We start from the raw sequence: 26,470 nt of genomic DNA on the forward strand, positions 1-26,470 counted from the left end.
TCTCAGTGACTTCTGTGCAGTAGAAAGTTAAATTTATACCTCTGCCTAAGGTTAATGAAATGCTACATATGGTGAACTCACCTTTAAGGTACTTTAAAAAGACACTTAGAGATGGTCAGAAGAGCAACTGTCATTTGAAATAAGAGGTAAGGAGAGCAATACTTTTTGTCCAGTCACACCGCTTAACAATCTGCAGGTGATTCAATTCCATCGCCAGTACGACCAGGTAGGAGACAAGGAAAACCAGAAAAAAGGGAAAAGCTGTTCCGCTGCTGTACTAGAACGGGCCTGAGCATTTTACAGTTTGTGGTGCAGGACTGATGTTGATTGACAACTTCTGCATAGGCAGGGATCAGCTGAGGGAGGTTTTCAGAAGTGACAGGAAGTGTCAGCATGTTCAGAAAATCAAAATATAAACACAGTGAAACATACAGACGCCAAATTAAGTGCAAGCATTTTAATACTGAAATGCATTTTTGGCGTGGGTTTTTTTTCCCCAGATTAGTCTTTATACTTTTCCATGTCCACCCCCCCCCGCCTAAAGTCCTGTATTCGGAGATGGAAACGAATCATTTCCGTGCGGCCCGAGTGTTTTCTCTCCTCCTTATCCTATTTCTTTTTTTAATGCATAAATTATCTCTTATCCCTTCATTCCGCCTTATTCCCAGGATGTGACGCTCCGGCCTCGGCCCCGCCCCTCGAGCGGTCCGTCCTGCCCCGAGGTTTGTCTCTCCGGCCGGCCCGTAGCGCCGACTCCTCGCGGCTCCATCATGGCGGGCGCTGCGGGCTCTGCCGAGGGCTTGCGCTACGCCGAGTACGCACGGGCCCCTACGGGCGCCGGCAGGGGCCAAGCCGAGCTGGACCGCGGGCTGGTGAGCGCATGGCGGGAGCCCCCTGCTCCCGGGGCCGGGAGGCCGCAGCTGCCCCTCTTCTGACCCAGGGGGTCAAACACGCCCGCGAGGGGACGCGTGTGAGCGCCGGGACAGAGGGGCGTGATGGCGCTGCGCAGAACGGGCGTCCTTCCTCCGGGCTGGGCTGGGAGAGCGGGTGGCGGTGTCCAGGGGGACAGGGCAGCGAGGTGCCGCGGTGCCGCGGGAGGAGCTGCGACATGGGCAGCGGTGTGTCGGCCCGCCCTTGAGGGGAAGGGAGCGCCCAGGATTCAGGAATGCTCATGGTCGGGAGGAACGGCAGGAGTCGGAGGGTCCGCAAACAGTCATAAAGTTTTATTAGCAAGTTACACGCTTGGCACGAAATTGGTATGCTAATCCTTGACACCGCATGGCAGTGGGTTTTTGATAAGGGGTAAGGTGAAAAGGAAGAGAGAAAGAGAGAGATGAATTAGAGGGTAAGAGAGGGAGAAAGGAAGAAAGAAAGGAAAAGTGAGAAGAAAAAAAGGAGAAGAAAAGAATCAGTCCTGGTTCCAGCGTCGGTCCAGCCGATGGGATATTCAGGGTCTTGGGGATACCACCTGGGCATGGTGGGGATAGCTTTTTATGGACAGGTGTCCCCACCCTGGAGACAGGTTCCTTGCTTTCTAGGAAGGAAACTAGTCATTATGCACAGCTTGTTCTTTTAGATCTTTCTGGAAATGAGTCAGGGGGCTTCAGGGCTCTTGGGTGGTCTTGATCCCTCCCTACAGTCCATGCCCATTTCTTGGCCTCTTTCCCGTGCTTGCGCTGTGCTGTGTGTATCTCCAGGAAATAGAACAAGGAAAAGTGCTGCCTCCGCATGTCCCCTTTCTCCAGTCACATCTTGTTCTTTTCCACAGCGTGTTCTTACCGACAGTCCTTGTCAGTTACTACCACTGGTCCTTGGCTGACTCCACAGCCATCCAGCTGTCGGTGTTTGAGACATACACATTGTCCCTTTCTGGGATGCTACAGTGGGGTACATGGGAGCGCTTTGGCCTGGACGTTCTCAGGTGTGAGCAAACAAGGCTGAAAATTTTGTTCCTCTGCCATGATGAGGTGATGTGATAGCTGTGGTGTTTTCACCCACTGTGCAGGTGTTGTTATTGCAGGTGGGTTTGAGTGTTGATGGTTTCATAGAGCTCTGCTTCAGCAAAGTAATTCTCACCTGATACTTTGTAATGTGGGAGAGTCTGGGTTAGTCTGGAGTGGAGGCAAAGTGCCTCTGAAGTTTCTTATGCTGTACTGTGCTCTAGAGGGAAGGGTGATGGGACTTTATCCCAGTCCTTCATTCTAGTCAATTGAATTAGTTCATGGAACAGTGAATTCCCATTAGAAAAGAGAATTGGGAAAAATACATGGATCACTGCTTAAAGCCCCAGGTGGTGAAGTTTTCACATTTTTAAAATGGCATAGAAGTCATACTTGCCTTACTTCATTGTGTTGTTGCTACAATATTTTTACTTTTTTAAAATACAATTTTAAAAATTACAGTTCTCTAAGTCATTTACACATTGTTACTACAGTCTAGGACTTTGTTCTTTTTCAACAGGAGAGTCTTTCTATGTATTTAGTGGCAAGCTGTGTAGTCTTAAGAAGCTAGCTCTGAAACTCATTATTGTCAAAATCATTCTCCCTTTCGAATGCTAGCAGGGAATTCCTAGTGAATTTTGCCGAGTCTTTGGACCCTCTTACCTATCTGGGGTTAGCATGGCTTGCTTTGTAGCCCTTAGTATTGTCACATTCTTAGTAAGGTCCAGAGGCTGATATAGGTCTTCAGAGGACTAGAATCTGGATTACTGATGAAATTTATTCTTTAACGAGGCCTTTCAGTGGAGAATGCAGTGGTTTTTAGGCGTATCTACATTGTAAACTGTTAGCATACAGTTGGCAGTAGAAGCTATTTTAGAGTTTCTCTGGATGGTGTTATGTAGGTAATGGAAGCAAGAACAGCATACGTAATGCATCCACAGTTAAGGAATTCAGAAGGAGGTCAAGTTGTGTATAAACAAGTTCCAAAATTTTGCCAGAGAGAAACAGCAAAACCAACTGTAGTGCTGTGCGTCTGTTCCTCTGACACCCTACAGAGTAATGAGGCCTTCCTGCCGTGGTGGAACAGAGCAGTACTAGGAGAAGCAAAGTCCAACAGCAGCATCCATCTCTTGGGGCTGAAGGAGCTCTGTTCAATATCCTACCCTGAATCTTTGTTGTGAGTTGTCTGGGATATTAGCTGAAGTCACTTGTTCATGGTCACTTTTATTCTCATAATTGTTTTACAAAAGTGTTTGGAGCGATGGAAGAGCAACAGTGGAAGCATGAAGAGTCTGTTCTCAAAGACAACAGCAAGAGGTCATTGTTAATACATAGTCAAGAGGATTGATTTAAATACCTTATGGTGATGCTTCTGTGGGTGAATCTGTTTGCTCTGGTACAGTTTCCTATGAAAAACTCTGCAGTCATAGTTTTGTATACAAATCAAAAAAGTTGCTGTAAAATAAATTACACAAATTGACATAAAAATTGTGTCAGTATGGAGAACAGCATCTAGCTGAAATTACTTTTAATTCACTGTTGGAAGGCAAATTAAATTTCATAGGGAGTTAAGACTGGACAGAAAACATTAGATTATGAAATCAAATCGGTTGCAGATAGCTTATAATACTTCAGAATGTTTCTGGCTCCATATAGAGTAAATTAGGTGGTTTGCTCTGAACCCTTATTCTATCTTCTGTACCAAATAATCATTTATTTCAAGTCAAGAATTTTTATTTGAGGGATAATTTAATTTCAGAAATTTTTGTATACTTGGTTAGTATACTTGTGTATCCTACTTCTTAGTAGCATACAGCACTAAAAAAAACCAAAACCAAATCAAACTTTCTTAAAATGAAATATCTAGTTAAGCAACTTACACTTGTGTGTTTATTTAAATGTAAGTACATAATTCCTATTTTGCTGCTCTATGACTAAGCATGGATTAGTTACAAAATGCCATCCAACCCATGTCAACAAATTATTAATTTCTCTGTGCTTTTTATTGTATTACACTGTAGGTTTTCAAGGCAAAAGACCGTAGAGCTCTTGCTGTGTGTCTGAAAGCTAAGTTATGAGGAGAGCAAAATATTTTTTCATTTGATCAAGAAGGATATTTTCACTGGTGGTAGAAGAACCAGTGTATAAAATCCAAATTCTGTGCAAGCAGATGTGTTGTAACATTCCTACAGGTGACTCTTGCAGCCCATAGTCAGATGTACTAGAGTTGTGCTGAAATTTGAAATTAATGCATTTGAAATTCTTTTGTTTATAAGATTTTTTCCCACTTCATAGAAGGAGAAGTCATAGTGCTAAGAACTAGATGAGAACTAACCATATTTTTTAGTTATGGTTAAGCTGGCAGAGCACTGTGGATTAGAAATTTGCAAAAATAATATCTCATTCTTCCCTGTTTCTTCTGCTAAAAAGTTAGGGTCACTGGAGAATTAAGTATTGAAGGATTAGGCAGCAGGTCTCTGTATGCCAACAGTATGTGATATAAACCTCTGAACATACTGGGTGTTAATTCCTATACTTTATCCTATTTTGTTTGCCAAACGCTTAGGTAAATCTGGTCTTGCAGTTGCCTTTCTAATGCTTATGTTTTCTTATACACATTTCTGAAAAGAATTAAGAAAATTCTGGTTTTGTGGATTTAGCATAACTTTTTTATTAGTTTTCTTTATCTAAGAGGGTTTATTACTGAAAACTGAACTACACAGTAAAATTAAAACACTGAGATCAGCAGAATAGCGTGGGATTGATGACTAACCTTTGGGAGCCGATTCATTGAATAAAGAAAGGGACAGATGTTACTTTAATCTTTTATTTCTTTATTTTTCCCTCTTGGATCTTAACAGAATGCTTTCATTTAAAACCCACGTCTTGGAAGTTTCTTAATGGCATTTTTGGAGTGGTGGGAAGGTCAATTCTGTTATAATTGAAAGTCAGTGCGTATGTATTTATTTATTTATCCCTTATGAGTCTGAAATAAAATGCAATTTCAAGCAATAGGAGACAAAAAATGATTACGGTGGTAGTTGTATTAGCATGCAACAAATGAACTGCTGCCTTCCACAGTGATAGTGAGTTGCTTTCATTTAATATTGACGTGAAAGGAGTGCATTTAATTAAAACTTTGGACTTTGCATTTCAAAGCACCAGGCTAGCCTTGACTGATTCTTTTAAATACACAACTGAGTTAAGTGAGTGTGGGAAAGGAAACTGAGTCAAGCCGGATTTAAAGGACCTACTGGTTAGTACTTGAAGGTGCCACTAATTTTATGAGAGCCTATGTCAGTAAAAGACAAACTGTGCAATCTCTCTAACAGTGATTCCAATTCAGTTTTTGTCACATGGGTATAGTTAGGATATGTTCACACCATAACAAACATTCAAGATGCTTTGTGTGACAACTTATCACTTCTTTGCTACTATGTGGCAAGTGACTCTTCTGTAACCTGCTCATAATGCAAATAATTACTGATTCCTCCATTGTTTCTCGCAGTTGAACTGCTGCTTTCCAGCCAAAATTGACAGAATTACAAAATGTTCTGAGTTGGAAGGGACCCACAAGGATCATCGTGTCCAGCTCTTAAGTGAAGGGCCCATACAGGGATCAAACCCGCAAGCTTAGTATTATTAGCACCATGCTCCAACCAACTGAGCTAATCTTAGGGCCATAAGAGGAATTACCATAAACCAATACTTCTCAGGTGGCTGTCCCTCACTTCAAAATGTGGACAGTCTTTCATGCCTCTCTGACTTGAGCTTTGTATCACTTTTACAAAGTTTTTTGGCTTGTCTTAATTTCCCTGTTGATCCTGCATCCTGCTCCTATTCTAGAGCTGCTGCCACGCTTTTTTTTTACCTGCTATTTTCCAGGCAGCACTCTTTCCACTAACTGCTACTGCTTTCCACTGAGATTGAAATAATGCATCCCAGCAGACATGGCTGATTCTGTCAAAGGCCCTCAGGGGTCTCTACATTGTACTCCCAGATTACTGTGCAAACATGCTATTTCTGCACCAAACTGACTGAATCCTGGTATTATTTATTAGCCCGTTCTCTGTGCTTGGTCGTACCTGTGATGAGGTGTCTGCTGCTAATGCCTTGTTGCATCCTGTACATCTTTTTGTAAACTGCTGACTGAAACCACCTTTTCGGTGACAAAGCAATTATAACTTAATCTGGACAAGCACAGGCTAATAATTTTTTTTTTTTTGCCATTGTGATCTATTTCACATGTTGTTGAGCTCTTAATTGACTATAACCACTTAGTAAAAGATTCTTGCCATCACTCTGAATCAAAGTCAAGGAAACACTTGAATATTAATCTATGGTCACAAATCACATAACAGAATAATATAGAATTGCTATAGGGTTGTGATATTTTCAGAAACCTTGTGGCTGGTTGTGGTTCCCGTCTAAACAGACGAATTAGAGAAATCTTTTTAAGGTTCAAATATTGGGAGCCTGGGAAAACTTGATTTGTGAGAAGAAATTAAAGGAGTTTTAGTTTAGTGAGGAGATGAACTGTGTGCTCGACTATTTTACATCTTATACCATTTAAGGTAACATGCTTAAGTTTTTTCACGGTCTAAAGATTAAGGGAAATTTGGTGGAACTGAAAGGAACAACAGACATAAAACTACTACATTATTTTTACGTTCAGAAATGAATGCTAATATCGAAACTGAAGAGTACGCTGAAATGGAAGAGTTCTGTTACTAAAATGGGATAGACAGGCAGATTTTTAAAAATTCCCCCAGTCTTAACTCTGGAGCTTCAGTTTCAGTATGTTTAGTGAGTCTTTTTTTTTTTTTTTTATAGAAACCTCTAGGCAATTGCAGTCTTATGCAAATGTCTAGGACAGTCCCCTCAGGTAGGTGGGAGGTACGTAATTAGTTATAATCTCTAGGATCCAGAAGCTAGATACAGAGGAATACAGCTCCTTCTGGATGAGCTCAGGGCAGGCTACAACTTTTTCTGTACTGAGCTCAGTACCAGAGGCTGCAATCACAGCCGCTGTCCTTCAGAGCCAAAGCTGTAGGAGCCACTGGGTGCAATTGGTGCCTACATCTTGTGCAGCTGCCTGTTTGTGGGCAAAGTTTTCAGCCCATGTTCTAGCCCATAATAAACCAACTCTAGGAAGGCTTTAAAAACATTATTTCCAAACTCTTCCCCTACTCCCACTCTGTTTAGAAATGAGATTGGATACAATTAAAGACAAAGAATTTTAGCCCCAGGAATCTTAGCAGCAAAGGCAACTTGGCTCCAGATCCAGTTATTAGGGCACTTGCACTGAAGTTTGAGCTTTAAGTCCTTCTGTCAGACTTGTTTGTATAAAATGTATAAACCAGTTACTGAGTAATTGTGGAAATAAGTCATATATAGAAGAGACAGTCTGGTGATAAAAACGTTTTCATTGTCATTACGCTTTGAATTCAAGATAAACAAGCCTAATCTGATTTCTCAGGTTTCCCAGGGAAAAATACAAGGCGTTATTGAGCTGTCATATGATAAGACAGGTAATGCCACCACAGATGACTATTTCATTTGTTTCAAAGATTATGTTTCAGAAATGGAGAGCTCCTTACACTTCTTGAATTCTGCAAACTTGACAACTCAGTCCCTTCTTCAAGGTTTACCTCATACCTTTCATCAGCATCTTGATCAGCATGGGGATCCTTATTATTGTCCTTTTTGGGGTGCCTGACTTTTTTTCAAACACTGTGGAGGAAAATACATACACCTGATATTGGAGTTTTGAGTCAGCTCTTTATGTTTTTGTAATAAACAGGTACTTTCTGTTACATACTGTGTTGAACTAGTCTGCACAAGTAATTTCAAGTAATCCTGAATAGTTGTCTACCTTGTGTTTTTATCATTACATACTATAAACTGATTTCAGTGTATGTTCACTGATTTGCTAGTGGGTAGTTCCAAGTTAAACCTGATGTGTTGGCATGGGTTAATGAAACTGAACTATAAAAATCTAATGTAGCCTGAGGAATACAGAACTTACTTTCATCTTTCTTGTAAATTATATATGAAATGTCCACATCAGACATCAGAAATACTTGTTAAAGTAAAAGGTGCATTTGTATGAAATTAGAGTTTGAATGTTATTCTGATTCCTGTTTTTCTGCTTTAGGCCAGAACTATGATAGCAGTTGGACTTGGTGTTGCAACTGTTGCATTTGCAGGTAAGCTAAATTACCTGCTGAGTGTGGAACTCTCACCTGCAAGCTGCTGTTTCAGAAAGGATTAATGAAGTTTTTATGGATATAAAGAGTGGAAAGTGGAAAGGTTGCTCGAGCGTATTGTAGAGAATTGTGTCTGGTTATAGTTCCTGCCCCTTCAAAACCATATATTCAAAAATTCTTTTTGAAAAGTGGAGAAAACTGGAGAAAGCTGGACAGCAGCTAAAATATTCCATCTGCTTTTTTTCTGCAAAATGTAAGGTGAAAAGTTTACTTTATTTACTTAATAACACATTGCACTGTGGGGGCTTTTTAGTACTGAAGAACACAAGAAGATCTTGTGATGTGAAGGTGATGCTCAACAAATTCAAATAGAGAAAAACAGAAGGTTTAAGTGACTACAGTGATTTATCATACTAAACTTTCCATAGGACTTTGTTTATTAACTAAACTCTTTGCATTTAGACTGTATGTTAGTCTGAAAAATAGGTTCTAGTCTGAACACAGGGCATGAGTTTAGCATGATTTATTCCCTGGTTTACTTGGTCTGGATAACTGTCCATTCTGGGTTTGAAATATACTAATTGACTTCTGTTATTTTCAGCATACAAAAGCAATGTGTAAGTGCATGCACCAAGAATAGATTTAATAGACGAACAAGTTGCACAAAACTCAAGCAGATGTTTGGTGGGTTCAGTTGTGTTGTCATGATTAGGGGAAGGAAAGACAAGATCTTTGGTGATGTACCTCCATTAAGCAGTTGGTTTATGTGCTTTTATAGAAGCAGAAGAGGAACATTCATAGAATTTCTTCTGCTAGTTGAGCTGAAGAATTAATAATAACTGTCAAAGTAACAGAAAAAAGAAAGTGAGGTAACAGTACATCACAACATTCTGACAGAGATACTCTTAACAGTGTTTTAACTTCTATGTTAACATAGACACAGGCTTAGATCACAAAAATAACTTACGGACACATTGTGTATTTTAAGAATGAAGACAAGATGCTATTTGAATGAAGCAGAGCCACATTTTATAAAAAGTTTTTCCACTGTGTGCAACAGTAAGTTACGTTGCTAATAAATAGTTAATCAAAGCGTAATTGGGGAGAGGGGATTTATGGGGAAAATCCTCCAGTAACATGGCATGAATCTTGATTCTGAAGTTGATAGACCTGCTTTGTACTTCTGAGAACACAGTCTAATAGAGTGCCTTCTAGCCTTTCCTAGCTGTGAACATTCACTACCAGTGGGGAATTGAATGGCTCTGAATCCCAGAAGATCCTCTCTTTGTAACAAAATAAAAAATGCAGTACTTACAAAGTGTGTGATTAAGCACACAGCATCACAACAAGAAATGTGTAGTACATAGATTTCTTTTGTTTGAAGGCATAACCTTTGAACACTATTTAATTAATAATGTGTATCCAAAGCTAATGTTTCAAACTACCCTTTTTCCTAAAGTTCACAAGGCAGATATCTTCATTTATCATATTGAAGTGTATTTAAATCTATTTATTTAGTGAGTTTAATAGTGAGTAAACACAATGGATCTTTGCAGTCCATGATTATGTGTTTTGATGAAGAAATTAAAATTCTTCTCCTTCCTCTCCTAATAGTTTGTGGGTATTTTTAAACCAAAATTTTTTCTGATGTAAGCTGATGAACATAGATTGGACGGGGTTTTTTTGGTTGTTTTAGTGAGTACTGGTTATAATTTCATTTAACTTCCATCTTTTTCAGGTCGTTACGCCTTCCACCTTTGGAAACCATTGGAACAGGCAATTACAGAGACAGCAAAGAGGATTTCGACTTCTGTAAGTTTAGATATTGCTTTATGCTAAATGTATGACTTTGTATTTCTACTATTCAGAAAGGAGACGCTTTATGTTAAATACAGGAGGTGCCACATAGTTTATTTTTTACCCAGGATAGGGCTGCTCCCTACTGTGTGTGTTCTGGTGTATTGTCTGCTATATTTTAAGTCCCTACAGAGGAAGATATATCAAAAGATGTTTGTAAGTTTGATAAACAGTTCTAGTTTTTCTGCCAATGTTTCTTGCTTTGGAACCCTAGCAAGTATATGATACTTATCATACACTTACTTACTAGTAAGTGTGTGATAAATTGTTGAAGTGTGCTGTGAGACAATTGGTAATTCCTACAGATTGTAAAGTGGTGACATGCAGTTTCGTTTCAAGAAGCTAAAAGTAAAAGAATTTAGTCTTTTAGATACAGTATTAAAGGTCAAGAAGACAAACTGATAAACTTCTAGGAAAGGTTGCCATGGAGATGGGGGAGCTTGTCTTCCGATTCACATATGAGTTGTCTTTTTTTTCTTCTCCAGCTAATTTGAACTTTTAACCAAGTTTTTGTTCTTTGATTTTGCCTTATATATTTAAAAATGTAATAATAAGGTAAAAAATCCAGAGGTAGAGTGTTATGAGAGGAGCATATGCAGGGAATATTTGAGAGCATGTGCTTTCTGCTTCAGTGGCTATGTTTTCCTCTGGTAAATAAATACATATGTTCCATTCCCGTTTTATTAAAGCGATTCCCAGTGAGGTAGGTGTCTGCTTGTGGCAGTGTGTTCCTTCAGAATTCATAGTCTCTGAACTCTTATCCGAGCAAAGGAATACGATTCCCCTCTTCATGCTGATGGGTGAGTGTGATCAGGGAGTAGTTGTTGCAGATTATTATTTCCTGAAAAATATATTAAAGATATGTTTTTTAAAAACCTGACCATTAGCATTGTACCTGCTAATGTTAGGCCGATTGCAAAACAGAGCCCATCTAGACAGACCCTGCGGTCCAAATTCATTTGCCATCTGTCTTTGGTGTCCATGTGCTGAAGGGGCAAACTTGATCAAGGCAAGCTTCCTGGGGAGGAGAAGACTCAACTGTCCTCTTGGGGCTGGTTCACATTTATTCTTCATTGTGATGTGTGTCAGCCAAAAATGGTGGTCCTGGATTTGTTTTTTGCTCTCTGTCCCTCTATTGCATTGCTGTTGTGAGATCAATGTCATTTTTTTTTCTTTTTCAAAGTAATCTTTGAGAGATTCCCAGGTTGCCTGCCAAAACAGCAGAGGGGACTTTAGGTATTGTGAATTAAATTGTTTTCACATGATACAGATACAGTCTGACTTGAAGGCTTGCTAGATATATGTAGCAGTACATGTGGCTTCAGAGTAGGGAGTACTTCAATCTTCACTCTCCCTCCCTTCCTAGCAGTTATACTCCAGCAATTATTTTTCTATCCATTTTTAGATATAGGCTAGAGAATCTAAATTCAGATGTGTTCACATGAGAAAGCAGGCAGTGACTCTTTTTAACACATTGAAATATGACATGCTACTGCACTGAGAGGTATCTGTTCCTTGGAAACTGTACCCCTCAGTACTGGCTGAGCCAAGTTCATTACATACCTATCTCATTTTTACCACAGTGACTTTTGAGGCCTGCAGAATTCATGAACAACTGTAAAGCAAACCGGGAACTTCTGCATTCTAAGTGTTTCTAGTCCCTGGAGCAGTATCCTCTGTCTTACTTACTCTGTCTTCCTGCTTTACCGCCCAGAATTGTGTGTTGATTATTCCAGCAGAGTATCTCCCTTCTGCTATTCTATTTTTTAACTTGAAAATACAAGTCTTCAGTGTAAGATGAGATCTACTGAATACAGTAAAAACTCTCTTCCTGTTTGCTGTTAACGGTATATATTTGTCAGCTTTACATTTGTGAGGATAGTGATAGTATTTTTCTTCGGCAACAGCCATCCAAATTTAAGACCCTTATATGATTCTTAGCCAAGATTATTTGATTTTTACTAGTCTACAGCTACTTCTTTTTTGGATTGTAGTTTTTAATGTTTTTTCTTCTCCCCCTAACAATCAATAGAGAAAACAGAGAAAAAATAATAGATACAAAGGTTCTCTATTTAGGTGCTTGTTGTCCAAACTTCTTATTTTAGCAGCTTTACATGATTTTGTTTTCAGAATTTGAATCTGCTGAGTATAATTTATGAATTAGCACTTTAATCACATTTCCTGACGGCATATTGCTCTTTAAATATGCTGACTAAGGATATCAACCAGTTAGCACTTTTGCCTGTGCTTACTGGAAAAAACATCTCAAGACCTTTAGTGTCTAGGCTTTGCTGCTTTTCTATGGTGTTCGAAGGCACCTAACTTGGTCACTGTAGTTTCCAGTGGTTATTCTAGCTTTCTAGAATCAAATCTTGTCCTTCATTGCCTTTTTTTTTTTGAGTCTGTGAAGCAGCTGCCTATTCAAAAGCTATCTTATTCTCTCAGTGAGCCTCCACTCTTCCGTCCCGATTTACAATTCTTTCCCTTCTTTGTTTGCAGTAGAAGTCACAATTCACGTTGGTCCCTTCCAGTCACACAAGATAATACAGATGCTGTTTATTCTTTCTTCCTGCTCACTAATAAATGACTTCAAAAAGGTCAAGTTGAGCAATTACGAAGCGATCATTTAAAATGCTGCTTGCTGTATCTTGAGTATTTGACACTTCTTCTTTACTTACCTAAGTAAGCAGCGTGAACAGTCAACAAGTGCACTCATCTGTTAGTCAAAAATAGTAAGTAAAGGCAAGTAAAAGTGTTAGGTTTTATTCTGAATTTTTACCTCTCAACTTTACTTCAACTTAAAGCAGTTACTTCATATTTAAGAATATATATTTGTAAATGCTGTTGTAATTTAGCCTTGAAGTTTTCTGCCACTTTTATTTCAGTGGAGAAAGACATTAGAGGAAACATTGTCATTTCCCCTTTATGAAAAGTCATAATGCTCACATCCAGAGAAATGTTTTTTCAGTTTGAGCCTAGCTTTGTCCCTGTCATCACAAATGTCAGTGACACTGTTTTATTTCTGTGTGTAGTGGCAAGAATCTGTTGCCATTAGAAGGTGCATGGCACTAAGTAGTCAACTGGCTTTTCTTCCTCAGAATAAATGTCATTAATTATAATGTTAGTATGTCCTTTATATGTGAAATAAAAAGGCAAGTATTTCAGTAGCATTCATTACCTTTCTCTGTTGAATTAATGATATTGAGGCTTGATAGACAGATAGAAAAATAGATAGATAGAACAAAGATATTGAAGACAGAAAGAGCAATTCTAGGCCAAATGAACTGTCAAAATACTCAAATCCCACAATCCTGAAAATTCTGTGTTCTGTAAGAAAAGGATATCTTCTATAGCACTTTATTAAACTTTTGAAATCTGTTTCCCTTATTGGATCTGATTCTGCTCAGACTCATAGAGTTCTGAATTGAGAGGTAAGGGTAGCAACCATCTCTCTTGTTCTTAATTGAAAATCAAGTTTCTGGAGAACAGTGTGATTTGTGGGCCATTTTATTTTTTTTCTAACTAAATTTAAGGAAGTTGATGTTAGCAAAATTGTACTTTGTATTATAAAACAACTTCTAAATAGTTTATTATTGTAGTTTGGGGTTTATATTTGTTTTTTTTTTTTCTTCCAGTGTTTTTTACCTTTTCAGTGGAGGACTGTTGGTGCTGCAACAACAACATACTCAGTTTTCAGAAAAATGCACTACTCCATGTAATGGTCTCAGTTTTGGTGTTTTCAGTCTCTTAACTGGCATGGAAACAGTGATCATGCTTTTCCTATGCTATGCTGGAAAAAGTATCTTGAAGATGTCCATCGTCCATATGCATTGGATTTTCCTAGCTGATTGCTTTTGTGAAAATTTGCAAGACTGAGTACACATTTGCAAAGCAAGTGCAGCCATTTTCTGTCCCTCCCCCTGCCCCAAACCTATTAATAGCATTTGTTCAGGAAAGAGAATTTGCTTACATAAGTTGCTAAGCAGTAATAATTTGCAAGAAAATTAAGTAAATTAAATGATAGCCTCCCCTCCCCCCAAATAGTGCAAAGAAATGGAGAGCTCATTTCAATGATTTTTTCGGTACTGAATTTTCTTTGCAATTGCTGGAGTTAATAAATAATCAAGTATCTAGAGCTGCCTGCTCACTGAGGAGTTCTCATAGCAGAAGAATATCATTACAGCCATTACTTAAAATTTACAACCAGGAAAAAGTGCTTTAGTTTGAGTAGCATGCAAAAGTTGTTTCATTAGAGAAGTAGAAATTTGCCAAGGTGTTTCCCGAAATGAGTGCTCAATGTTTCTTCCCCTTTTTTGTAACCAGTGGGAAAAATGGCTTTTATGTCTGATTTCCTTTTACTATAAATTCTGTTTAGGATGAAGATTTTAATTTAAGAATTGATTATTCTTGCTATATCCTTCATTTCTGAGGAAAAAAATTTTTTTTCCTTGAAGACAGTTCAACAAACTTCTTTGTTTAGGTACAAAAGGACACAGACACCAAAATTTCTTTTTTCATTCCTCTTGGAAGTGAACCGAATCAAGGCTTCCTGAGGTTAGAACAGTGTCAAGAAAGTAGGCTTTAAAAACATGAAAAAATATCTCTGAATGTAAACCTATAGCCATCCCTCCCTATTCTTACATTTCAAATAGTATTTTAGATGAAAACTACCAAAACCAGAGACAAGCTATGGTAGAGATAATTCAAATATTACTCTCCTCTACATGAATAGTGAATCAGAGTTGAAGGGCATAAAAGAATTAACCTTTTCAGGAAACCATCTGTACTTAGGCTGCTTTGGAAGAAGCTCTGGAAAAATCTTTCAGAGGACATTAAATTGTGCTTTTCTCTCCTGGCTGTAATAGTTGTTTGGCATTATTGCAAATTTCTGTGCAGTTCTGCCTCCTCAAGGGTGTTATCTGTTGACCATTAAATTATTAGCATCATTTCCTCTCAGAGAATCAGAGAAGCCCTGTGTGTTCCCTTCATGTTACATACTCTAACCTGTAATGTCGATGTGCACTGTTACAGACCTGGTTTGTGTTACCCTGTAGCTATAGAAGCGGCTCTTCAACAGATTTTTGTTGTAGGCACGCAGTGTCCAGAGTTACTTTAGCTTTGATACCTGTAGTGTTACAGTAGTGGTTGTTTTGTGCATGTTTTGCGGTGGAAAGAAAGAAGATAAAATTAGTTTTGGATCATAACAGCACACGAGAAAATCTTTTCTGCGGCTGTATGTGACTTTATGGTAGCAATAGGTAAAGTATTTCTGAACCACACTTTTGAAAGAATGTCTCTTCTAAGTTTAATTAAAGGCTTTGCTTAGATTTCATAGAGCCCTTTAAATGCTTTAATGCTTTTGAAATTACATAAGAGAGTTTGTGTAGACATAAGGCAAAATTCTCACTGAATTTGAATGGCTATATTTAGTGAGAAGAGTGTTTTATTAAGGGCCAGGCATATTTTTCCTTGGGGGTAAAAGGAACACTTGAAAATAATCTCAGCTCTCAGGCCAGACTTCCTTTTGATAGCAACAAAAGAAGCTTATTTTTCCCCAGTTGATAGGTTTTGCATTGAGTTTAAAAAACCAGTCTTGTTGAATGATTTCTGTGTGCCAGTTCCCCTAGGCAGGCTGTCTTGGAGCTACATCTACTGCCTCTGGGACTTAGAGAAAGGTTTACTGTGAGATCACTGCTAACCATTGGTAGTGGTTCAGTAAATTATTTTTTTTTAATTTAAAATAGATCTATAGTTGACAAATACGCCTTCGACCCATTTCCTATGACAATTAATTTTTGTAATGTTTTACTCTCATCTCCATCTCCTCTTTTTAAATGTTTTTTTTTCCCCACTGTTTTTTCTTCCCTTCTTAAAACAGTGGATAAAGTCTCACATGACAAGAAGTTTAAAAAAACTAACTTCAGATCCTGTATCCAATCATTGTCAGTCATTGGTGTCAAGGGAAAGATGTAAAGGCAAAAGCTGGTTAGGATTTCCCCATATACTTTACTACTTTCCAGTGTTCTCCATCTCAGTGATTTTTCTGAAACAGAGGTTGTGGCTTTATGCTAAGCCTTTTAATTGTTTCTTTTTGTTAATTTCCGGGTTTCCTTTAAAGAACTCATGATATATTTTAAGTAAAATTCCTTCAAGTGGAAAAAAGATACTGACTTTTCATCAATATATTGTATTTATCTGTTCTTATCTCTGTTGTTGTTTTTACCTACTGTCTTTGTAGAAATATTTGGAGTCATCATCATTAATTTCCTTGGATGACAATACTTTGTCATTTTTCATTGTGATGGTACCTATGCTGTCCTCAGCAAGTCTCCCACTTTCCTTCCTCTGCCCTCCCCAGCACAAACACTGTACTACTCTGTGCTAGTATGTACTTTGATTCTGGACCTTTTTGCCTACAGGCAGGATTTTAATGATTGTAGCTATTAATATCTCTTATTAACAGTAGAGGATTGTAAAAACATAGAAAGGAAGATTTTGAAAACACAGATAGTTATTTTTAAGTCAGTTTTTGCATGTGTTAACACTCAGGAGAAGTCCTTTCATATTATCTGGTTTGCAGTCATTCCATGCCTTTGAAATAAATTATAGATGAATGTAATGCTCTGAATGAGGTCATATAAATACGATTTAGTTCCTGGCACCTTGTACATGAAGCTAATTATTGCTTTTTTCCCCTTTCTTCCTTTTAGAGTTTTTCATCATACTATAAAGGAGGATTTGAACAGAAAATGAGTAGGCGAGAAGCTAGTCTTATTTTAGGGGTAAGGTAGGTGTGTTGCATCAATATGTTTTAGTTTAGCAAGTATTGAATGAAGGAGATGCATGTTGCAAGAATGTGGAATAGTCATGCTGAAACCATGTAAGAGACTTTTTTTGTAAGACTTCTATTGGCTTATAAATTATTCTAATATTCTGCTTAAACTAAAAAGCAAACAATAAAATGCTCATAAACCGTGTGGTTTGTGTTTGTATTGGAGGCATAGTAACATACTGCAGTGGAGGAATGTTCTTGCTTTGCCCTGAGTCCCTTTCAGCAGAGCCACTCCCCAGGCTGGCATTCCCCAGCCTCTAGAGCTGCAAGGGACAGTTCCTTCCCAAGCACTGAGCTCTGCGCCTGTCCTTGAGGAGTTTTGTGAAGGGTTCCTATCATCCTGCAGCCTCCCCAGATCCCCCTGAATGTCAGCCCTGCCCTCCATCATATTGACTGTTCCCACCAAGGTGATAGACTTCTCAGCCAGTTGATGTTGAAGGCAGCATGACGTTGGTGTAACTCAGGTTGTGAGTCAAAGAAAATGTGATTTTGACATTATATATGGTTTTTATTCATTAGGAATTTTTAGAGACCAGTCTAACTGTGGGATAAGCAATATCTCCTAAACTAAGAAAATGTAACGTAAACCATTTTCACATTTGCTTCTCAGAGCAGACCTGCACGATTTTCTGTAACATGCAACTGCCACTTTTCCCCAGTTATGCTTTGGCCATCAGCATTTCTAAATGCGGTATATCAGCTTTCCTTTTTAGTATTAAAAAGCAGCTTTACAAATCAAAATATAGATGATTATTATTTTCAGTTGTCTGACAACAAATCGTTTCATTTTTGTATTTATATGGTTCAAGGCCTTTCACCCTCTGTTTGATTCTTACTTTCTAGTCTACTGTCTGTTCTATCGAAGTATTCTTTTCTTATGCAGTTCTGTGAACTATTTTTGCAACATACCCTAATTTCACTGTGACAGAATAATAATTAGAGAGGTTGTTTACCTCGGGAATTTAGTTAGGCTGATACCTTGCATTCAAACTGTATCTACAGAAAGATTAATTAATTGAATCATCGCTCTGATTAAGAAGTCACCTGAAGTGGAAAACACTGATTCATTTCTGCATACTAACAAATTATAAAAAACTAAAGCATTCAAACCGTCCTTTTGCATATGATAGCCCTACTGTGTTGGCATACTGCATCCATAAGTGGTTGTTTGTCTGGTAAGGGACGTATTTAATTTAGGCCAAGTACATATTTTATGTATCTGTCATTGAAGGAAACAACATTATGTAGGTAGCGCCTGTAAATCAGCATATCCCTGAATGTAACACATTGAATGGCTTTGCAAAAATAACAACATGCAGGGTTTTTTTCAGGCCCCAGCAGAAAGGGAAAATATTTATAGCAGCTATAAAAATATTTACAGTAGAACAAAATGCGATAATATTAAATATTTGTTGTTTTGTCACTGGTCATAAAAATATTTATTTTCTAGGAGCAAGAATTGTTTTTTCTGCATTTAATACTAGAATAACCAACCAGGTACACCCTACAACTGCTGGGGCTTTCATTTTTTTTATTCCACCACCTCAAAATTGTTTATTTTAAATGAGTGGATGCATTGTGTTTTACAAAAACCTGAAAGATATTTGTATGTGTGAAATACACAGGCTTTTGAAAAATGTGTCTTACATGCCTTTGTTATTGTTACTCCCTTAGAGATGCAGTTTAATGTTTTGTCCACAAGATGGTGAAAATTTCAAGTTTTAATCTTTTGAAGCTGGTATAAACTGTTAATTTTTAGCCTGAGCGCTTTCACATTTCTGGTAAGCACTTATATTTATTTTGCAGTCTGTCTGCTGGCAGGGACAAAATCCGAACAGCCCATAGAAAAATCATGATTTTGAATCATCCTGATAAAGGTAAATACTTATTACTCTTCTTAATGAGAGCTGGAAAGAAAGAGGTTTAAATGAGATCCTCTAAGTTTTCTGACTGTGTAAATAACCACATTGAGTGCAAATGTTTTTTGTTTATTTATTGACTTGACCTTCTGTATGTCTTCTCTCAGATAAACTGGGCTTTTTACTCATCTTTCTTCAATGTTGTTTTCTGTACTTGTACTGCTTCAGTTAAAACACAGCTTACCACACTTGGCAAAAACTTATTCAAAAACAAGCTGTAAAAATTTTACATTCTCTAACATTCCTGTTTTGGACTGTGATGGACCAGTCACATGCATGAAAATAACTTTCTGTCGAGAAATGTTCTGCAGTTACTAAGTACATCATTGATGAATTTCAGACTTTATGGAATTCACTTGGAAAGAATGTAAAGCTGGGCACTGTTGCTTTACCGGCCAGGTTTTTAATGTAAATTTATCTTAGAGAAAGGCTATTATTATAACTTTAACTACACTACAGCTGGTTGAGAAAGAAAGCCCATATGTTCATTGCTGTTTCTACTTTAAAATAACAGATGGTGAAGAGTTGCACTGTATTCAGAAGTCAAAAGGGGAAATTGGAGGGGTTTTATATCTTTTTGACAGAATTACAGGGCTCCCTGCCAGCACCCCATTTTAAGAAAATGAAAAGATAACTGTGACCACTGGCCATGGAAAGTGTTCAGTTGAGTGTTTCTTTTCTATCTTCACCCCTCAGTTTAATTTTAAAGTTGTCTTGCTTATTTGATTTCACACTTTCATTTTTTACACTTTTTATAATGTGTAAGCTGCACAGACATAGGAAAGAAATTCTCTTCTGCATTTCTAATATATTATAGTGGTCCAAGGCCTCTTAACCACCAGAGTACCTATTAGGTCAAAATTTTTTAATGCTGAACTTCTGAGTTTATTGTAACAGTATTTGGAGATGTGAGCCAGAAAGAACTGTGAATCCCCATGTGGATATTGAGTAGACCTAAAGAGAGAGTTCCTGTTGGGAAGATCCTAATGACCCTAACAAAGATTTTAGTGACCACTCTTACAGCTGTAATGCACCTGCAGCTGGGCACAGTGTAGGTTTGGATGGATGTAGTGAGCCCTCCTGCATGGTATTAAGATGGAGCATTTTCTCCAGGAACACCAGTTGAAGGGATTTGTGCCTCTGTGCTGCCCCCGAAGCTCTTCTGGCATGGCTGTAGAAAAAAGGCTTGTGTAATATGTTTGGCTGCAGAGCAAGGGCCTGGAGTAATCTTGAACATGAGGCATCACAGAGAGACTTGTTTGCTTGTGTGTAGATCTTGATTTCTTCTGGCTGTGGGTAGCACAAATGTGCTTTTAAAAATTACATTCAACGTTGTAATGTCATTTTAAAATATTTTACCAGCTGGAGTTGATAAAAGAAAGGTCATTAATTACAGATTTTTTAAGTTATGTATGTTATCTGAGATCCAAACTGTTGAGGAGAGAATTATTAGAAGTAAATAAGAAAGATATAGAAATAACATCCCCAGTGAGTACTACTAAAACAGTTGCTTATGAACCTTTACAGTTCAATGTTTTTATATTGATATATTGTATAGATATATTGTGTTGTGTATTGTGTTAATTTATCAGTTACTAATTTTAGGAAAGAGTATTTCTTCACAGAAAAAGAGGAAGAGAGAAGCCTTTTGGACTTGCCCTAATTATAAACAAGCACTTAGGCAATCATGAGATTGAATTTCCCCTCATTGGAGGGCTGCAAAATTAATATGGCACTTAAGGATGTAAATGTAGTGAAAACACTTCTAACAGATTTGAATTTACTTTAAGATCCTGTACTTTAGACAGATAGAAAATCAATGCACATTTAAAAATTACTTGGAATACATTGTTTATTGCAGGTTTTTGTCTTTACTGTTTGTTTGATCCTCTTATCTACTCTTTGAAAGAAGCAATACTCAATGTAGTAAATCCTATTCCTTACTAAAAGCTACTTGATTTAAAAAAAGGGAAAAAATAAATTCTTTTTTAAGTAGCCAATTCATTACCCATCCCTTGTCCTGCCTCACTTTCCTCCAGTGTGTCTTACCTATTAAGGCTACATTCAAACAAGACCAAAACATGAAAAAGAACTTCATTACTTTTTCCAGTTGTTTTACTGCACCATGAAATGACTTTATACTGATTTGGATTCCTGCAGGATTGTCCTAAAGAAGTCTTTAAGCAAGCCTTGCCTTTTTGTCTTTATTTATGTATGTCGACAAGTAGCTCTGTATGTTTTGTCTGTCATTGTCTTTTCTGATTAATAGAATGAATGAAATGGTGAATGAAAAATACGTTTGAACAGATGCCTTGGAAAAGGCTATTCAGTGCACAGTACTGCTGGAATCACGTTCTCACGTAAAAAATATAGATGTGTAATAGTACGTAATAAGTTACTGATACAGACCTTGTAATGTTTTTGGTGACTGTAGACAGATGGTTGGCACTCAAGGGGAGAGTAAAAAAAAACCAAACAGAAGAAGATTGCTGAACTGTAATCAGATTGTTAGATGGAGCGTAAAGCAATGACAGTGTTCAGGACTAGAAGTTAGAAGGCTTACTGTGTTTAAACAGCTTTAATGTGGTGGTTTCTGGCTGGTAATTTTGGGCACCCAGCACAGGAGAGGCTTGCGGGGGAAGGTGTGCATGTGCACACAATAATTCTTTGTCAAAATTATTTTAAAATTTTCCTTCTCAGTTTTTGGGATGAGTGGAAATACTAGCTGTTTGGTTTGAGTGAATATTTAAGACAGCTGACCTTGCATACGTTTGCAGAAGCATCGCACTGCAGGTCTAAATCACAGTGATGTAAAGTGCTTTCAAATTTCAGTCTTCTCTCTGAGACAAAATGTTCAGCGTTATTCTTCAGTGACTTCAGTTTTGATTACATTTCTTGTGTTTCCTTATCAATTAGTTTATTTCTTATCAATGTAATTTATTAAGCAGTTGTATCAAAAGGATCTGTGTAGGAAGAAGGAGCTAATAAAACTGAGTAATAAAGGAATGCTGCAAGTGAATTAGTTTGGTACTTAATACTGATGTGTAAACAGTATTCCCTTTCCCTTTCTCTTCTCAGGTGGATCGCCTTACTTAGCAACAAAAATAAATGAAGCAAAAGACTTGTTGGAATCCAGTGCCAAAAACTGAAATCTGAAGGCTTGGGTCGTAGGAGATGCAGCAGATGCATTGCACAATGGCTTTCGTGTCTACTTGCTCTGCACAGTTTCTTATTCTTATTCATATTTATTGTCATAATTAAAATTTTAAGATGATCTAAAGCAAACTGATATCTTTTACAGTTATGTAAAGTTATGTACAGTTATGCTCCTGCAAGGAACATAGAGTTGGACTTGATGATCCTTATGGGTTCCTTCCAACTCAAGATGTATTATGATTCTGTCTCAATTTTAGTGTATTTTTACTGAATTATGATCCCTTACAAACTTTGAAAAAGTTCTTTTACTGTCTGGGGTTTTTTTTTGTAGAAGTAGTTGCTTCTTTCATTAAATTTTGGATCTTTTAAAATAAAATTCAAAAATTAGCCTTAAATATAGGGTTCTTCATTAATGAAGAAACAACCCTATATTTAGGGTTGCCAGAGAAAATCTGTGACAATGTGATGATTTACAGGAAATATGGCAGATGCTGTACAAGTTTACAGCACCACCGTACCCTTGAGTCTGTTCATTTGTGAAGTAGTAGGGTTTGTTCATGAGTGCAGTTTGAGAGCTGCGACTACAGACTGCAGATTTCATTAACTGTATGTATGGGGCTTGGAGCTATGAAGGAGAAGATTTTTGGTTTTGGTTAGTTCTTTTGCATATTAAAGGATCTCTGAGATTGTCAAATAGTTATTTAGACATGCTTCAAGTCATAGAGTACGTTTACTCTATAGCAGTTGGAATAGTGCAGGGGTTTTCATAGCAGTGGACCTGAAAAAGGTAGGTCCATGTGGCGTGGAGTTGAGATGGATTTTATTGGCTGCAGTTGTCCAGATCCTACACCAGTCACGTGAGCCTGATGTAGGACTGACTCATCAGGGAACAAACGGGTAGGTACCTGCTTTGCATATGGCTCTGGGTGCACTTCCTGGGTTAGTCCTCCAGTAATGCTCACATCTCTGCATTATGCTTCATATCCCAAAGTATCTGTACATACCTCCATACATCCTAGCAACCTAGTGCTGGCTTTGGGGAGTGCTGAAGTCATGGATCTCAGACTTTAAAGAGGACAAGTTTCAGCTGACAGCTGGGAGTAGGTGCAGTTTGGGGCACTTGGCTGCTACAGATTCCTGCTGGTAAATTGTCTGCAGATGAATTAACTCTCCTAAGAGGATGATGATGAGATGAGACAGTGTAGTGGATTCAGTGCAAGACTGAAAAACTTCCTGCTGTCCATTCAGGCTCTGTCGTTTGAGGTACAACAAACAACTTGAAATGCTACAAATATAAAATTTAGATATTCCATTTTCTAGGTTATTTAGCCAGAGGTAAGTGGCTAAGAGCAGTTAATAGGAGGTTGGATGCTTTAATTATTTATCCACCAGAACATGCATTTGTAGTTCATTCTGTGGTGGCTGTCCAGATTATATGGATTTTTCCTTGAAAGGAAGAAAGAATATGAATTATTTTTTACCAGGTTCCTGACACTTTGTCACAATTCCCTTACTTTCATTAAAGGGAGATGAAAAAATTTTTGGTTGACCCTAAAAGGAAATACTAATTTTACATAGTTTAGAGACTTCATTGCAATTAGAGTGGCAAGACACATGACACAGTTTGACTGGATAAAGCAAAAAAGACTGTTGGGAAAAACCTGCCTGGGAATGGCATGCACTGTATGAGTACTACACTTTCATCATTTAACTAATGCTGTAATATAAGAAGCTTTAAAGAAAATAGTTTATTCCTATGCAGTAGCTTTAATTGGTTCTTGTTAAAGGAGTGGCCATCAATTAATGCACATTGAAGGTTAGTCACTCATTTCACGGGTATATCAGTCTGTATTAGCAAAAAATGAAATCATGACAGTTTTCGTTTTGGGAGAAGTGAGATGATGGGGGTCCTTTTTTTCTGAAGTGGAATGTGTATGTGATATGAGTCATTCTGCAAAAGCAAAATTGATGTGAATGGTAGGTAGCAAAATCATTCTGTCTGATGATTTTGCACTGACTAGCTGTTGTTTTCATATGGTTGCCTTTTTGTTTCCTGAGTAAAATGAGGTACTATTCTAAAGTATCAGTTGAAACAAATGCATTAAAGATGGCTACTTGTTCTGTTCTTTAAAATGAACTTCTCATGTCTTTGTAAGAAGTAAAGGGTTTGGGTTTTTTGTGAGATTCTGTTGCTGATAACTTCCTTCCTGATGTAATTATTTGTATCTAATTATTTTGGATGAAACACTTTTTTTCTGAGTTTCGGTTATAAGGGAGATTTTCCTTCTTAACAAAAAGAAATAAAACCAAGTTCTAGTTCTGCTTTCTCCATTATTTTCCGAGCAGACTACTGACCAGTTAACAAATTTGATGTATTAACAAATTTGATGTAGTAACAAATTTAAAAATTCAGCAAATTACCTGGCCAGTCCTATCTCTGGAAAATGCTGTGAAATTAATGAAGCTAATGAGTAGCAGTTGTGAAAGCATCCCTGTTGTATGTCCAGTGCCATAACTTCACACATACAATAGCATATTTTTTCTTGTCTGTTTACTCACAAAACTTGCTTTACCTGCTAAGTGATGTTTGGAAGGATGAACAAAGGACAGGGAAAGGCTGATCTTATAATGCTGCTCAGTTTGTTGTTGCTGATAGTCAACATGGCAGGCTAAGGAATGCCTTTGGAGACTACCTTGCAGAACAGCACTCAGATTGATGCTCAGCTGGGCTAGGAAGAATATTTCTAACAGCATAGCCTGGTAATTTAATCTTAAAAATATTCAGCCTCTTGAGACTATTTTCTTTACTTGTCAGATGCATAAGCTTTTTATGTGTAAGAAAAGTGCGTAGAGGTTGATTTATTCTGGTGCAATTTCTGTCCATCCATACTACCAGCAGCAGGCAGACTCATTTTTCATGTGTTGCTTTAATGTTCAGAAAATGTTCATCTGTAACTTCTTAGCTTAGGAATTCCCAGGTAGTTTTCCCCTTACATGATAACCAGTCCCAGTTATCCTCTACAGCTTTAGAAGTCAGGCGGGACTGAGTGCATTTATTTGTCATTGCTGTGGGTGATTCCCAGTTTATTTAATGAAGCAGAGCTTGCTTATCTGCCTGGTTTTTGCTCTTGGTCCCTGGGATTTTTACCTGATACTTCATTCTTTACCCTTGATACAGCAGACTTAGGCATAGGTCCACAAAAAGACCCAGTAAATCCAGCTATCTACCTATGCATAAGAGCAACTTGCAAAACTTTTGCTGGCTTAGGGTGGAACATGAGTAGAATTGAGACATAAAAATAAGGGCACAATTCACAAAACCTTTGCCTGATCTCTTAGGTAATTTTAAAGGTAAAAATTTACTCTCCTGTGCATTCGGATTTTTGGTTTTGTGTAGGTGTAAAACTGCTTTCTTCTTGCAAGGTCTTTGCTCGGTTCTACACATCCTTAGATCAACAGATTTGGTATCTGGTGTCTTTAAGTTCCCTGAAAAGCCTGATCCGGTAGCTGTGGTTGTTGGGTGCCTCATCAGCCTTGGTGTGAAAATCCCGGTATCTGACCTGCTACTCAGATGAGACTGGTGATGAAGCTGGGCTGAGGAGGTGATGGCACTTGCTCTGCTTCTTGCTGGAGCTGCCCCTTGCTGCAGCATGGAAGTTGATAAAGCCTGTGAGATCCCTGGGCCTGAGTACTGAGCTCTGGTCAGCTTAAGTCCTTGAAATTATGTCAAAACAACTTAAAAGAAATTCACCAGCTGAGGTTATTACTGACTTCCTTAGGAGCCTCACTTCCTGCATGTTGGGCTTTAGGGCCTTATCTTTAATTCACACTCTTCTGTGAGCTTCTGTCTGCCAGTCTCTCTGACTTTGACAAGCAGCGTGGTAGATTGGCACTAAATCACCAGGAACACTTTCCAGAAATTTTTAGTTGAATGATGACAAAACTACTGTGTTCCTTGGGTCATAAACAGCAGGTTTTGTTGTGTAGGCTGCAAAGGCATATTTGTGAATTGGCACCATGACCAAGACAGTCTTAGGACTTTTTAACTTTGTCATTTCAGCGATTACTTTCAAGCAACAGATTGTGTGTGTATGTACATGTATATGTAAGTACACACATGTTTATACACATACACTCTGCTTTTCAAGATCCTGTGTGGAATTTTGCGTCTGTACTGGGCCACACTTAAAAAATAACGGTTTTCTTCCGTCTATTTATTTATTTATTTATTTTTACTTCATTTTCCAAATCAGATCAAGACAGCAAATATAATGCCAAAGCAAATTACAGGTCTTAATTTAATTATGTTGCATAAATAGGAAGACAAGTAGAAAAAAAGATCAAACAACACACACCATCCCAATGTCTCCAATTTATCCACTTTATTGAGTTTATACTCAGTTTTGCTCTGGTATAGATTCATAGGATGTAGTTATGAATCTTTTAAAGAAAAAGTGCCACTTTTCTTCTGTCATCATACTGTATTTGCGCGAGATTCATGTACCCAACTTTTTTTAAATGAGGCAAATATAAAATAAAAAATGGTAGAGCTTTTTG

The 26,470-nt window shown here is 37.8% G+C and overlaps 1 protein-coding gene across 2 annotated transcripts; it reads left to right on the top strand.

Moving 5' to 3' along the window:
- Positions 1 to 709: 709 nt before the first annotated feature.
- DNAJC15 (DnaJ heat shock protein family (Hsp40) member C15) lies at positions 710 to 26,470 on the top strand. 2 transcript variants are annotated; one of them, XM_027674311.1, is made up of 6 exons: positions 710 to 872; positions 8,098 to 8,149; positions 9,888 to 9,961; positions 16,717 to 16,793; positions 18,645 to 18,715; positions 21,836 to 26,470. In XM_027674311.1, the coding sequence occupies exons 1-6, from the start codon at positions 771 to 773 to the stop codon at positions 21,904 to 21,906; spliced, it is 447 nt and encodes a 148-aa protein (XP_027530112.1). In that variant the 5' UTR covers positions 710 to 770; the 3' UTR covers positions 21,907 to 26,470. The 2 variants fall into 2 exon arrangements, with proteins under 2 accessions (XP_027530112.1, XP_027530111.1); XM_027674310.1 differs by lacking the exon at positions 710 to 872 and adding an exon at positions 1,153 to 1,256.

This window comes from Neopelma chrysocephalum, unplaced genomic scaffold, assembly GCF_003984885.1.
Source record: "Neopelma chrysocephalum unplaced genomic scaffold, ASM398488v2 Primary Assembly neopelma1_25, whole genome shotgun sequence".
NCBI lineage: Eukaryota > Metazoa > Chordata > Aves > Passeriformes > Pipridae > Neopelma > Neopelma chrysocephalum.